The sequence below is a fragment of the Beta vulgaris genome, chromosome 8, assembly GCF_026745355.1.
Source record: "Beta vulgaris subsp. vulgaris cultivar EL10 chromosome 8, EL10.2, whole genome shotgun sequence".
NCBI classification, from domain to species: domain Eukaryota; kingdom Viridiplantae; phylum Streptophyta; class Magnoliopsida; order Caryophyllales; family Amaranthaceae; genus Beta; species Beta vulgaris.
The window spans coordinates 59,048,722-59,062,896 of NC_079209.1; the positions used below are offsets into that span (position 1 = coordinate 59,048,722).

At 31.7% G+C, this 14,175-nt stretch overlaps 1 protein-coding gene across 1 annotated transcript; it reads right to left on the bottom strand.

Moving 5' to 3' along the window:
- Positions 1 to 10,705: 10,705 nt before the first annotated feature.
- Positions 10,706 to 13,224, bottom strand: LOC109135820 (MLP-like protein 31). Its single transcript, XM_019251453.3, has 2 exons — positions 12,969 to 13,224; positions 10,706 to 11,355 (listed from the first exon to the last, which is right to left on the bottom strand). Exons 1-2 carry the CDS (start codon positions 13,162 to 13,164, stop codon positions 11,078 to 11,080), a joined length of 474 nt encoding a protein of 157 aa, XP_019106998.1. The 5' UTR covers positions 13,165 to 13,224; the 3' UTR covers positions 10,706 to 11,077.
- Between the last annotated feature and the right edge of the window lie 951 nt (positions 13,225 to 14,175).

Here is a 14,175-nt window from a genome sequence, read left to right on the forward strand (position 1 = left end):
TGAAACGTCTTTTAATATATTTGTATAGATTACCATTTTCAACATTGCTAAATAAAGATCAACATAAATGAATCCTGATGAAAATATAGTTTGTGGATGTTAAGCAAGTAATTGTGGCATAACATTGTAAATGATAATACTTTCAGGCCTGTTCTATTCAACTTATTTATGTTTATCTGAACTCCACTAAACTTATCTAAATTTCTTAGATCTTATTAATCCTTAATAAATCTTATATGAATTTATTAAACTTTTTTGTGAGAATATTAGACTTTATTTTACTTATTTCTATTAAGCTAAAATTATGTTGAAAGAAGGAAAAAAAAATTACTTACACCAGTCACCATTAATTTGAATATGGTTGACACTTTGTCGTCGTAACTGTTGGGTTTGGTGGCTCAAATTATTTTATGGCTCAATTAGTCGTTTGTCACATAGACATCTCAGCAATTACACTATATCTGATATATTATCCTACGTGCAAAAAAAGAGGTGCATATTATTGAGAAATGATAAACATCTAACTGAAACATCTATCAGGGATAAATCTGTCAATATATATGGGAATAAGGCTATGTTCAGTTCACCTGAAATTTTCTGATCTGAACTTATCTGATCTGATCTGATCTGATCTGAACTTATTTTTTCTGATCTGATCTGATCTGAACTTATTTTTCTGATTTGATCTGATCTGATCTGGTTCTGGTCTGATCTGATCTGATCTGATCTGATCTGACTGATCTGATCTGATCTGAACTTATTTTTTAAAAGATCTTATCTTTTATAAGATCTTCTTTATAGTGTTACTATTATTATCATTTTATTTCTATTACAACTTTTATACAACTTTTATTAATAATAATAATTATTATTATTATCATTATTATAAGAACAACAATAATAATTATAATCATAATTATTATTATTACTAAAAATAATTATATAACTCAAGTCATTATTTTATAAGAGCACTTATACAATGTTTCACATTTTCCTTAAAAAAAAGTTTCACACTTGAGAAGTCGGCAAACTGAACTCTTTTTTTTTATATAAAATAGAACAAGATATACAAACAACTATGACTTGAGCAAAAAATAAATAAATATCGTGCAACTTCAAATAGCTAGAGAGATTTGGAATTCGGTAAGAAAGGTATACCGAATCTAAATTTATAATTTGTATCTCACACTTAGCTTATTTTGAAATGTAATCCGAAATTAGTAGTTTCGTTGTCATGAATTTGAGATATCATATTTTATATATTTCTTATTTTTGCGTCAATCTTATGTTCTTAACATGTGGCTTTTAATTTTCTATTATTTAATAACAACAAAATAACTTAATATAATAATAGCAATGACATTTATAATGGTAACAACAAGATTAATAATAATTACCAATATTAATAATTAATAAGTACAACAACAACAACAATAATAATTCTTTTGAACAAATGTACTAGTAAATAATAATACCCCCTTTGTATTTTTTTATCTTTGTCACTTAGAATCTTGACACAATCACAATTAGAGATAATCTTTTAGATTTTTCTTAATATATAAGAAAAAATATAGTCATGTTGGGTCTTGTTTGATTCGTCTCAATGAGTACTTTATTAATATTCAATTATTATAATTTTTATTAATATGTAGTGAAAGATATTTAATAATAATAAGTTTTTAAATATAAGCATGATATGATCTGAACTGATCTGATCTGATCTGATCTGATCTGATCTGATCTGATCTGGTCTGATCTGATCTGATCTGATCTTGATCTGAACTTATTTTTTCTGATCTGAACTTATTTTTTCTGATCTGATCTGATCTGATCTGATCTGATCTGATTAGATCTGAAATAAGCAAAAATAAGGTGAACTGAACATAGCCTAAGGCTATGTTCAGTTCACCTTATTTTTGCTTATTTCAGATCTAATCAGATCAGATCAGATCAGATCAGATCAGAAAAAATAAGTTCAGATCAGATCAGATCAGAAAAAATAAGTTCAGATCAGATCAGACCAGATCAGATCAGATCAGATCAGACCAGATCAGATCAGATCAGATCAGATCAGATCAGATCAGTTCAGATCATATCATGCTTATATTTAAAAACTTATTATTATTAAATATCTTTCACTACATATTAATAAAATTATAATAATTGAATATTAATAAAGTACTCATTGAGACGAATCAAACAAGACCCCACATGACTATATTTTTCTTATATATTAGAAAAAATCTAAAAGATTATCTCTAATTGTGATGTGTCAAGATTCTAAGTGACAAAGATAAAAAAATACAAAGGGGTATTATTATTTACTAGTACATTTGTTCAAAAGAATTATTATTGTTGTTGTTGTTGTACTTATTAATTATTAATATTGGTAATTATTATTAATCTTTTGTTTACCATTATAAATGTCATTGTATTATTATATTAAGTTATTTTGTTGTTATTAAATAATAGAAAATTAAAAGCCACATGTTAAGAACATAAGATTGACGCAAAAATAAGAAATATAAAAATATGATATCTCAAATTCATGACAACGAAACTACTAATTTCGGATTACATTTCAAAATAAGCTAAGTGTGAATACAAATTATAAATTTAGATTCGGTATACCTTTCTTACCGAATTCCAAATCTCTCTAGCTATTTGAAGTTGCACGATATTTATTTATTTTTTGCTCAAGTCATAGTTGTTTGTATATCTTGTTTTATTTTATATAAAAAAAAAGAGTTCAGTTTGCCGACTTCTCAAGTGTGAAACTTTTTTTTAAGGGAAAGTGTGAAACATTGTATAAGTGCTCTTATAAAATAATGACTTGAGTTATATAATTATTTTTAGTAATAATAATAATTATGATTATAATTATTATTGTTGTTCTTATAATAATGATAATAATAATAATTATTATTAATAATAAAAGTTGTATAAAAGTTGTAATAGAAATAAAATGATAATAATAGTAACACTATAAAGAAGATCTTATAATGTATTGCATAATAATGATTTACAAAGTAATAATATAATAGTAATAATATATTTTATAAAAGATAAGATCTTGTTGAAAAAATAAGTTCAGATCAGATCAGATCAGATCAGATCAGATAATCAAAAAAATAAGTTCAGATCAGATCAGATCAGAAAAAATAAGTTCAGATCAGATCAGATCAGATAAGTTCAGATCAGAAAATTTCAGGTGAATTGAACATAGCCTAAGTTGTCAGTCAAACAAAAAAGTGATCTCGAAAACCGCAAACTGTCAGTCAAACAAAAAAGTGATCTCGAAAATTGCGAGCTGAAAAATAGTGTTCATGCTACTACAACTAGTGTTCGTGTAACTACAAATAGTGTTTATGCAACTAACAAATAGTGTTCATGAAATATAAATAGTGTTTTATTCTTTTTCTATATCATGGGACCCACATTACCACATTTTCAGCCTTTTATTATTTTCTGGGACCCACATCACCACCTTTTGAGCCTTTTATTATTTTTTATTCCATGATAGATGTTTGCAAACATCTATCAGATAGATGTTTATCATTTATCGCATATTATTATAGCCTTCTATAGAAAGACAGGTGAGGTACTATTTTTTTATTATTTTGAAACTATAAAGAGAAATTATTACACTAATTAATGACGTTGTCCTTTAATGTTTTTTCTTTATTCCAATTTTGTAAACAAATTTCGCATTTCAACATTGCTATATAATAACCGACAGAAATTAATCCTGATGAAAGAATGGTTTGTACTGGATGTTAAGAAAGTTATTGTGGCATAATATTGTAACTGATAACACTTTTAGAGCTATCTTATTCAACTTATTTTGGCTAATTATTAAATTTTATTAGTCTTTATCAAAACTTATTTGAATTTATTATACCTTATTTTGTGAGAATTTCAAACCTTATTGATAGAGTATAATAAAATTATTCTTGGGACTTCATCTATTAGCTTAATCTTTTGGTTAAATTTGGTCATTTGACATGGTATTAAAGTCAGCATGACATAAAGGTCCCGGATTTAAATCTCATCTACTCCTCCATCTTAAGTAGAATATTTAGTGACAATTATGAGAGAGGCTTGTGGATTTTCCAAAAGGACTTGAAAAAAACCCTAGCCTTCTCCCTTTTTTCTCTCTAAAACCCTAACCTCCTTTATCCATTTTTCATCAGTTAGGGGCTGCCATGGATGATTTCATCCATGGTAAGCCCCTTTTTCACTTTTATTTTCAGTTTTTATTTCATTTTCTTGTTTTGTTGAATAAATTAGTATCTCTTTATGAGATTTCTTCAAACCCTGTTATGGGGTTTTTAGTCTCTGTTGTGGAGACCTCCTTCTCCCCTATGGGAGTTGTGAGTGTAGTTTTTTTTGTTTTTAGGTATGAGAAATTGTTCTTATTGGTTGAAGTTCGAGACTCAACATGAAGGTATTGGAATCTCGGGTGCGGTTAATATGGTTCGATCAAGAATGTTCTTCCCAAATTATGTCAGAATGATAGACTTCCTCATCAATATTAGCTGTTTGATTCAGCAAATACAAGGGGGCTGCGCTGTATTGCTCGATTTGGTTTATTATAGTTTCTTCGAAGACGAATTTGATTTAATCTTGTTTAATTGTATCTTGTTTTTCTTTAATATCTATTGTAGATGCCGTTTGGCCTTCACTTAATGAAATTTCTCTTTCAAAAAAAAAAAAATGAGAGAGGCTTGTGCTGCATCCACACTTCAGGTCCGATGGGTTCTCGCATGAGGGGGCGTGCTATAGTGTAAAACCATTCCTATACTTCAACCGTTAGCTTTAGCTTTTGGTTGAGTTAGTCTTTAATTTTGACATGGTACCAGAACCAGCGTGACGTAAAATTCGCGGGTTAAAATCTTGTCCACCCCGCCTATTCTAAGTGGAATATTTAACGTCGGGTATTAATGAGGCATGTGTTGCATCTACACTTCAAGCCCAGTGGGCTCTCGCGTGATGGGGCGTGATAGAGTATAAACTATTAATAGGACTCCAACCATCAGCTTAAACTTTTGGTTGAGTTGATCACAATGAGCAGCGTGACATAAAGGAAGGTCAATCTATCCACCCCTCCTTTTTAAGTGGAAGATCTAGTGCTAGGTATGAGGGAGACACGTGTTGCATCCACTTCAAGCTCAATCTGCTCTCGCATGAGGGGGCATGATAGAGTATAAAAGTATTCACGGACTTCAACCATTAGCTTAAACTTTTGGTTATTTTGATCCTTTGACATGGTATTAGAGCCAGCATGAAAAGGTCAGGGGTTCAAATCTCAACCACCCTCTTATTCTAAGTGAAATATTTAGCGTCGGATATGAATGAGGTTTGTGTTGCATCCGCGCTTCAAGCCCAATAGGCTCTCGCATGAGCGGACGTGATAAAATATAAAACTATTATTATGATTCCAACCCATCTACTTAAACTTTTAATTGAGTTAATCCTTTCACATTTATCTTTAATGAGCTGAACTTATCTTCAAAGAACGCTATATACCAAGGAAAAAATTCCTACACCATTCATTTGAATACGGTTGAAACTTTGTTTTCGTAGGTGTTAGGTTTGGTGGCTCAAATAAAATCTATGGCCCAATTAGTAGTTTGCCAGAATTGCCACATTGATATCTCATCAATTATGGGTCTGGCAATTGCCAATTGGCATGGAGATCATTTCATGTTTCCACTAGATAAGTTCATGAATATTCTGCAAACATGATGATGCCGTCGTACAAATGGGCACTCAAATACGAGTGTCAATTCTCTAGACACTAGAGTTTTAATATAAATTTATAAGGTAAAGTTGTATATCAATCGAATATTTTAAAATTATGGGTTATATTTGATAGGAAGGGAAAAATAAAGGGTTGATTTTAATGAGAAAAAAATAAAGGGGAGTTTTTAAAAAATAATATATGAGTTATTGATTTTTTATTCAATGGTTGATATTGTTCAAACTCTACTTTGTAGAGTTTTTTTTTTATAAACTCTAGAAGATCCAAACAACTCAAATACTCACTTAATGATGCAACACGGAAAGTTCATAAGCTAAATAAATGTAGAGAACAAAATGGACGTTGCTCTTGCGGATTCAGTGCTCCTAAAAATATGTAATATGGGCACTCTACTAATAGAAAAAAAAATCATTTTAATTGAAAGAAGTCATATATAGGGGTGTTCATAAAAATCGAAAGCCGATATAAATGGGTGGTAACCATACCAACAAAAAAAAAGTTTTAGTCATACAGTTGCCGAATCGATAAAAGTTAAATTGGATACGGTTATGATTTTTGAGTAAACAGTTAACGAAAGACCAAATATTTTTGACTAATTATGTGAAACATTTCCAACAATTAGCAACAATTAGAGAAAGTATGTGATTGTTTGAAAACTTTAAAATTAGGGAATTGAGTGAATTCTAAATCATATGACACAGCACTGATTTTCTTAGAAGATTTTTTCATTTCTATTCTTTTCGCAAAGATCGCTTTCTCAAGGTAAGATAATGGCCATTTAATTCCATCATCAAAGGAATACAAATTTCAAAGCAGGTAGTAGTTGGTACTTTACGGCCCCCATATTGGCATAAAGTCGTTAAACTTTATAATGGAGACATGGAGTAGATTAAAACTTTAAAAGCATTAGTCACTAATAAGGTCAGCCTGAGATTTGCCTTTTAGCCTTTTTACGGGCGTAAGTTATGTTTTTTAATGGATTTATTATTCATTTTGTAATACATTTTATATTAGAATATATACAATATTAAATTATATGCATATATATATAACCCACTTAACTCATTTACACATAGTACATAAATAGGCCCATATCATTAGCCTTATATAAGTATGGAAAATTTATTAGAAACAACTTTTTATATTCAATTTTTTGGAATAAACCTTTTTTTAAAAAAATCTGGCAGAATAAGACCTTAAAAATAATTTTTTTTGCAAGGAAGGACCTTGAACCATTTTCTAGGTGTTGACCTAGTATTTTGCAGTTTCGTTTCACTAAAATCAAACATTTGCAAGACACGTAATCTAGATTTATTATATTTCAACTTCATTTCCCTTCAATATACTCATGAATTCAATGTCAAAAAGTATTTGGTCAATTTGAAAATGGAGAAAAATAAGAGTTGGAACATAAGAGATGTAATTCATGTGTCCTCCACATGTTTGGTTTTACCGAGTCAACGCTAAAAAATGCTTGGTCAATGTCGGAAATTGGGTCGAGATTATTTCTCGCACAAATATTTTTTCTTCTTAAGATCTTATTTTGCCAGATTTTTTTAAAAAGGTTGTTTCTCGCAAAAACGTGTATTTAAAAGGTTGTTTTTGACAAATTTTCCTGCAAGTATCTGATATTATAAGCAATACAATTCTTTTAAACTTTTTCAACGTGGGAATATGGCATAAGAACTACTTAATCCTTTCTAATTATAAGACTTTTTAGCTACTTTCTTCGTTACAAATTAGATGTGACACTTTCAAAATTATGGACTCTTATATAATTTTTAGAGAAGAGAGGATATAGAGAAAGAAAACAAAAGGATCTCATGTACTAATAGGAGAGAGATAGAAAGAAGCTATTACACAAAATGATGAAAGTGTAACATCTAATTTGAAATTTCCTAAAATAGTTAGAGGTCATTTGGTTCACCTAGAATTTCACTGGAATTTGGATTTCCTAGGAAGTACAATATTTGGTAGTTGTTTGCCTGTTTGGTATACATGAAATAGGAAATTCATGGGAAATAGAATTTCCAAGGAAATGAAAATTCATATGAAGTGTAGAAAATTAATCACCAACCCCCCTCCCCCCTGGTGATTAGAAATTTCTGTGTCAATTACAAATTCTTATGCTCAATCAAACACCCAAAAACACTTCCTACGAAGTAGACAAGGGAACTTACTTCCCATGAAATAAGACTTCCATGTGAATTAAGTTCCAACGTTAACCAAACAAGTCTTTTAGTGTCACAACTAATTCAGAACGGATGAAGTAAAAGAATTTGTTTCACAGTATAATGCATTCTACAATATTAATATAATATAAAATGTCATTTTTGTACTATGTTAAAGCAAGATTATAAGTCGGTTTGTATTATTAATATAATATTTAATGTCAATTCTTATTACCAATATAATATAATAAATATTAACTAAGTTATAATATGCGTAAAAATGATTTAATTTTTTTTATTTAGAAGAGGGAGCATACTATTATGTCATAAATAATTCCAAAATTAACCATTAAATTTTTATCATTTCTTGAAGCGAATTGATGAATTGAAGTGAAATGAAAATGTTGTTCTTAAATACATACGTCTACTCGGCTACTCCCTCCATTAATTCTTAATTGTATCGTACTACTAGGTCATAAAGATATTTTAGCCTTGTCAACATAGTATGTCATCATACTATTAAACTTATTTATTTCCTTATCTCTATTCTATAAGGAAAAAGGAAGGAAACGCCAAAAAGAAATCCAAAAACAACACTTTAAAAGTATTATTATTACAATTACACCCTTAATTTTCCAAGTAAACACCTAACAACATTGGTGTCTCCTTCAATATCTAAACTAACCCTATGTAATTAATGTTTAAATTGTAAGTGATTAAAAAAGTTTTAAAGCTATATTTTCTATCATTTTTTGTACATCAACGCATGCATTGCACACATATAAAACTAGTTAATTATAACATCAACATATCTATACTAATATATTAAAAGACGTTTCTAAACAAGGCACGGTGCCACGTGACACTCTCTTTTAACTAGGGTGATTTACTCCGTGTATCTACATACAATTGAAAAAAAATCAGTAAATGCATTGTAAAAGGCTTGATCTCGTAACTTCAAACTTATATACTAAGGTCTTAACTAGTAAACAAAGTGATTTTAGTTTATCATTTTAAAGTAAAATATATAATAAATGAAAAAAATAAGTACCACAGGCATAAATCAAGCCTAAAAACTAGTATATTATTAAATTAGATTGACACAAATTGTAGCTCCACCATATGTCACTCCTTACTTTCTATGGCATTCTATCCCCATCATACTTATACATTAAAAATTATACACAAAAGTTATCAATGTCAAGTTCCAATCCCATATTAAATATTGAAGAAAGAAATTAAATATATCCACTATTCTAATGCACTTTTATTGCTATTTCTTTTATCAATCAAATTCATTAATGACAAGTAAAAGGATTTTTAACTAGAATAATACAAACTTATGCTCATTCTCTCGTAATAATACAAACTTTTGATTATTGTTAAATAATATAAACTTTTGTCCAAAATCTCCCTGGTAGGTCAATACCGGTTGTAACTTGTTGTAGCAGGTCACTATGACACGTGTGATTATCTTATTGGTTTTATTTCAATTTGAAAAACGAAAAAACCCAACATTTTCCTTTTTTTCTTTCTTTTGTTGGTCCCTCGACATAATTCGATTTCTAAAATTGGATCCGTTTGAGACGTATTTGATTAAATGTGTTGTTGCGACGAGGCAGGAGCATGTGATTAGCTATGGAGTGGAGGAGGAAGGAGTTACCTTTCATGGTGGTTTGGTTTGGTTGTGATTGGTGGTTTTCAAAGGGTGAGAGAGTGGAGGGGTGGTTTTCGGGGGGGTGGGGTGGCTGGATTTGGTGTATTTTGGGGATGGGGTGACTGGGTTTGGTGTATTTCGGGGGTGTGATGGCTGGATATGGTATATTTCAAGGGTTGGGTGGCTGAGTTTGGTGTATTTTGGAGGTGAGTGAGTGAAGGGTGGTGGTTTTCGAGGCTGGAGTGGCTGGAATTGGTGGTTTTCGGGGGTGGGATGACTAAGTTTGGTGGTTTACCGGGGTGAAGGAGTAGAGAGGGTGGTTTTCGGAGGTGAAGGAGTAGTGGGGGTGGTTTTCGAGGGTGGAGGAAGGGAGACGTGGTGTTTTCGGGGGTAGGGGAGGGGAGCAGTAGTGTGTACTGGGGTGGAGGAGGGGATGTGGTGTTGTTGATGGTTGGGAGGGCGGTTTCGTGGTGGGGGAGGGGATGGTGAGGGTGGACTAGTGGTTTTGTCCGTGGGGGGAATGGGAGGGGAGGAGAGAGAAAGAGATTTTGGGTTCCTAAAATTTCTTTTTACCTGTTTTACAAGTTGAAGGTCACATTGATTTATTGGAGGAATTTTTAGGCAATAGTTTGTATTATTACGAGAGAATGGACATAAATTTGTATTATTCTAATTAAAAAACCCTAAATAAAATGCACCCCTATAAACAACTTCATTTCAAGAGAAATAAGTTATGTACTTATGTTCCTTTTTGCTAGATAATTACAAAAAAAAATAAGTTATGTTGAGTAAGACTAAATCGTGCTCAACAAAAATAAAATCAGTGCTAGATAAGGAAAAATAGGTTCAGCTCGACAAAGATTAAATGAAATGAAGTGGGTCTTACTAATATGGCAAGTTCAGCCAATTGTGTTGTGGTTTTTGTACAAGTAATAATAAAAAAAGTTAGTACAAATTTGTAAAAATAAGATTGTTAGAGGTTATTATTAATAACAAAGTGCATTTGTTTTCAATTATCACTAATAATTAATTTTTTTTGAGGGGGCTAATAATTAATATTTAGTAATCAAAGTTTATACCGCTAAATAAAATTAAACATGACATACTTACAAATTAAAACATTTAAACATGAACATGATATATTAAACATGACATTATTTACTGCTAGTGAACCCACAGGCCACATGGTCACACATTACTCATACAAAGGTCAGCACTAGACACATTACACCCACAGTTAAAGATGAACATGATATATTAAACATGACATTATTATTAATAACAAAGTGCATTAGTTGGAGTCGAATAATATGCATAATCCGGTCCAAATTCGATCCGTTGCCAACTTGCCATCCCTAATTAGTATAGTCTATTAGGGCTGCCATTTATTCCACTGGTAATTTAGTTATAATATATTTGATCATACATAATGCAACTTTTAGGATTAAACGTAATTAAAACATCTTCACATAATATATATGTTCATCACTTCTTTATGCCATGGTGATGATCATCCATGTCTATGGTAGCAGCAAGCCAGGCATCAAGCCAAGCAGTTGGCTCAGGAACACCAGAATGCAGCTTCTCATACTCAAATATGTACTTCACTATACAGTTCTTCTCATCCTTAGGTATCACTTGGCATGTACCACAGAAGGTCTTGTACTCGTCCAACATGTCGCCTTCGATGGCTCGGTATTTGACCAACTTCTTCTCCTCATCAATCTCTTCAAGAACACTCTTTACTACTAAAGGCTTCCCACCTAAAACCATTAAATGAGTAGGGAATATTATAATAAATTACTTTGTAAATAATATAGTGTTTGGTTGGACATGAATCTTATTCTCACCAAAATTCTTTTATATTAATTGGTTTGTAAAAGGTGGAAGATAGTTCTATCAACCTAATATAAAAATATTACCTCCTCTGTTTTAAAATATAAGGCAGTTATGTTTTACGAAAATTTGCTTTGACTATAAATATTTTCAAATACGATAAAATTGTAACCTTTTAAAATTGTAAGTTACACTCTACAGTTACTATTTAGCATAGTGACCTTTTTTTAATATAGTCATTTTTTCTCAAATTAGTTTATCATAATGAAATTTCACTTTGTGACGTACTAATCTTTCTTTTCACAGAGTAAGACTTTACAATCTATATCTACTCATCTATCTATATCTATTTTTCATTTAGTGATCCTTTTTTTTCATAAATTACGGGAATTAGCATCATATTCACACTAATTTAATATGGGCCAAGTCCATGTAAGTTATCATGGAGACAATAGGAAAGGAGGAAGAAAGTGAGGGAACCATATATGCATGCCCTAGAGAGAAAGTAAGATTTGGAGTAGTTTACAACTCCCTCAAATTCAGCTTGGATTTGATCCTTACCAAATTTGTTCTGAAATGATTTATCTCATCCTATTCCTCTTCCAAAAATGGATGTATTACCATATCATAACACTTAGTATCTAAATATAAAATAAGGGAAGTAATACAAGTCATATAAAAGGAAATCATATATCAATATTAATCTAATTATGTTAAATATGGTTATGGACCGCACCCATTATAAGGATTACGAGTCTATTTTACAAGAATAAGTAGGTTTCACCATAGAATCTTATGGCAATAAGGGAATTGTTACAAGTTATATAAACGGAAATAAACCATATATCAAAGTAAACCTAAATGTGTTAAATATAGGTCAGGATCGTACCCATCATAAGAAGCATTACTAGTGAGAGTCCACTTTACAAAACTAAGGAGTTTACGCCTTAAACACCATAGTCAATAAGGTGGTCTCACATGTGAGGTCCTTTTTTCAAATATGGGTCATGGCTGCACCCATCATTAAGAGCACTAGTGAGAGTCCACTTCACAAGAAATATGGGTATAGGCCACACCTATCAATCTATCATAAAGAGGGAGAGTCCACATGACCAAGGATCTCTACCTTAAAACCATATGGCGATAAGGAGAGTAGTCCTTTTGTCTTATAAATCTAAAACAACTAAATTAATTACAATGGATAGGAGATATACTACCTCTGGCTTTTTTTAGTTGCCACATTTTGTCATTCTCGGATGTTTCAATTTACTTGCTACATTTGTTAAATATTTCTACTTTTAGATGTAGTATCCATGTATTATTTACCTATGCACCCTTTTTTTGTCCTCATTACACTAAAAGACAACTAATTTATTCTTTATCACTTTACTTTTCAATGGTCTCTGTTTGTTTCCTTAGCAATTGTGCAAAAGTAAATGTAGCAATTAAAAAAAGACTTAGGGAGTAACTCTTAAGTTAAAAACACTTAATTATATGACAAAAATAGTTGTATATTAATAAGAGGGAAAATAGAATTTACCTAAAGTGTACTTCCAAGCACATTTTGATCCAACCTTACCATGGTCACCCTCATGCAAATCAACAGCCTGAATAAAATGAGGGGCGGCATGTGAAATGTTATGAGGTTTACCCGAACATATCTCATAGTGGACATCTGCAGCAGTAGCTCTTATTTCAATATCTGCCTCAAGCTTACGTTTGAGACTGATGCTCATACTTAAATTTCTCAGTTTTTTTTTTTTTTTAGAATTTATATTCGACTTGCACACTAAACCAAAGTAGATATTGCAGCCCTTTTATAGGAGATATAAAGTGATCATTGACCTCTTTGTCCCTAAAATTTATTCCATTTTCCTTTATTTCCATAGTCTCGAATTTTTTCATTCACACATACTCAATCTAAGTTACTTCCTCCGTTATTGTTGACCATCACCCTGAAATTACTTAAATCCCAACTTTATTTTTATAGACCATTTCATCCTTTCCTCTTTTCCACACCACACACCGCCCACCACCCACCACCCACTACTCCCATCACCACTGTCATTTTACCCTCTCCTCTTTTCCACACCACCCAGCACCCCCACCTACCTTCCTACTGTCACCTGCGACCTCCACCGCCATCACCTACCTCCTGCGACGTCTTCCACCGCCATCACCTACCTCCTGCGACGTCCTCCATAGCAGCCACCCACGCAAAAAGCCATTGAAATTTTTTTACCATGGCAAACGTCCGGCCAGGACGTTCCACCCATGGCGCGAACGTCCTGGCCGGACATTTGCCATGGTAAAAAAATTTCACCTGGTTGGGGGGTTACGCGAAGGTGGTGGTGGTTGTTTGCAACGAATGAAGTGAAGGTAAGGGCGGTGGAGTGAGGCTGGTGGGTGGGTGGTGGTACGCATATAGTGTTGAAGTAGGAGAGAGAGGGGTAATTTCAATGGAGGTGAGGGTGGTGGAGTGAGGTGAGTGGTGGTGGTGGCAGCTTGGCGGGAGGGGATGGTGGTGGTGACTTAAGGAAAAAAAAAAGAAAAAGGTTATAAATGTAATATCAATTTTATTTGGGCGATTTTAAGTAATTGTGGGTCGATAGAAGTTCAGTTCGTTTTAAATGCAACAAAGGAATATTTTATATCTCACAGATATATAATATTCCTTTGTTGCATTTAAAACAAAACAAAGAAAATAGTTAAAAAGAAATAGAATGGTTCAGGATATTACATTAAAG

Coding starts and splice junctions, on each gene's coding strand:
- LOC109135820 (XM_019251453.3), bottom strand. CDS start 13,164: ATGAGCATCAGTCTCAAACGTAAGCTTGAGGCAGATATTGAAATAAGA. Junction 11,356..12,968: donor TGCTTGGAAGTACACTTTAG/GTAAATTCTATT, acceptor TAATGGTTTTAG/GTGGGAAGCCTTTAGTAGTA.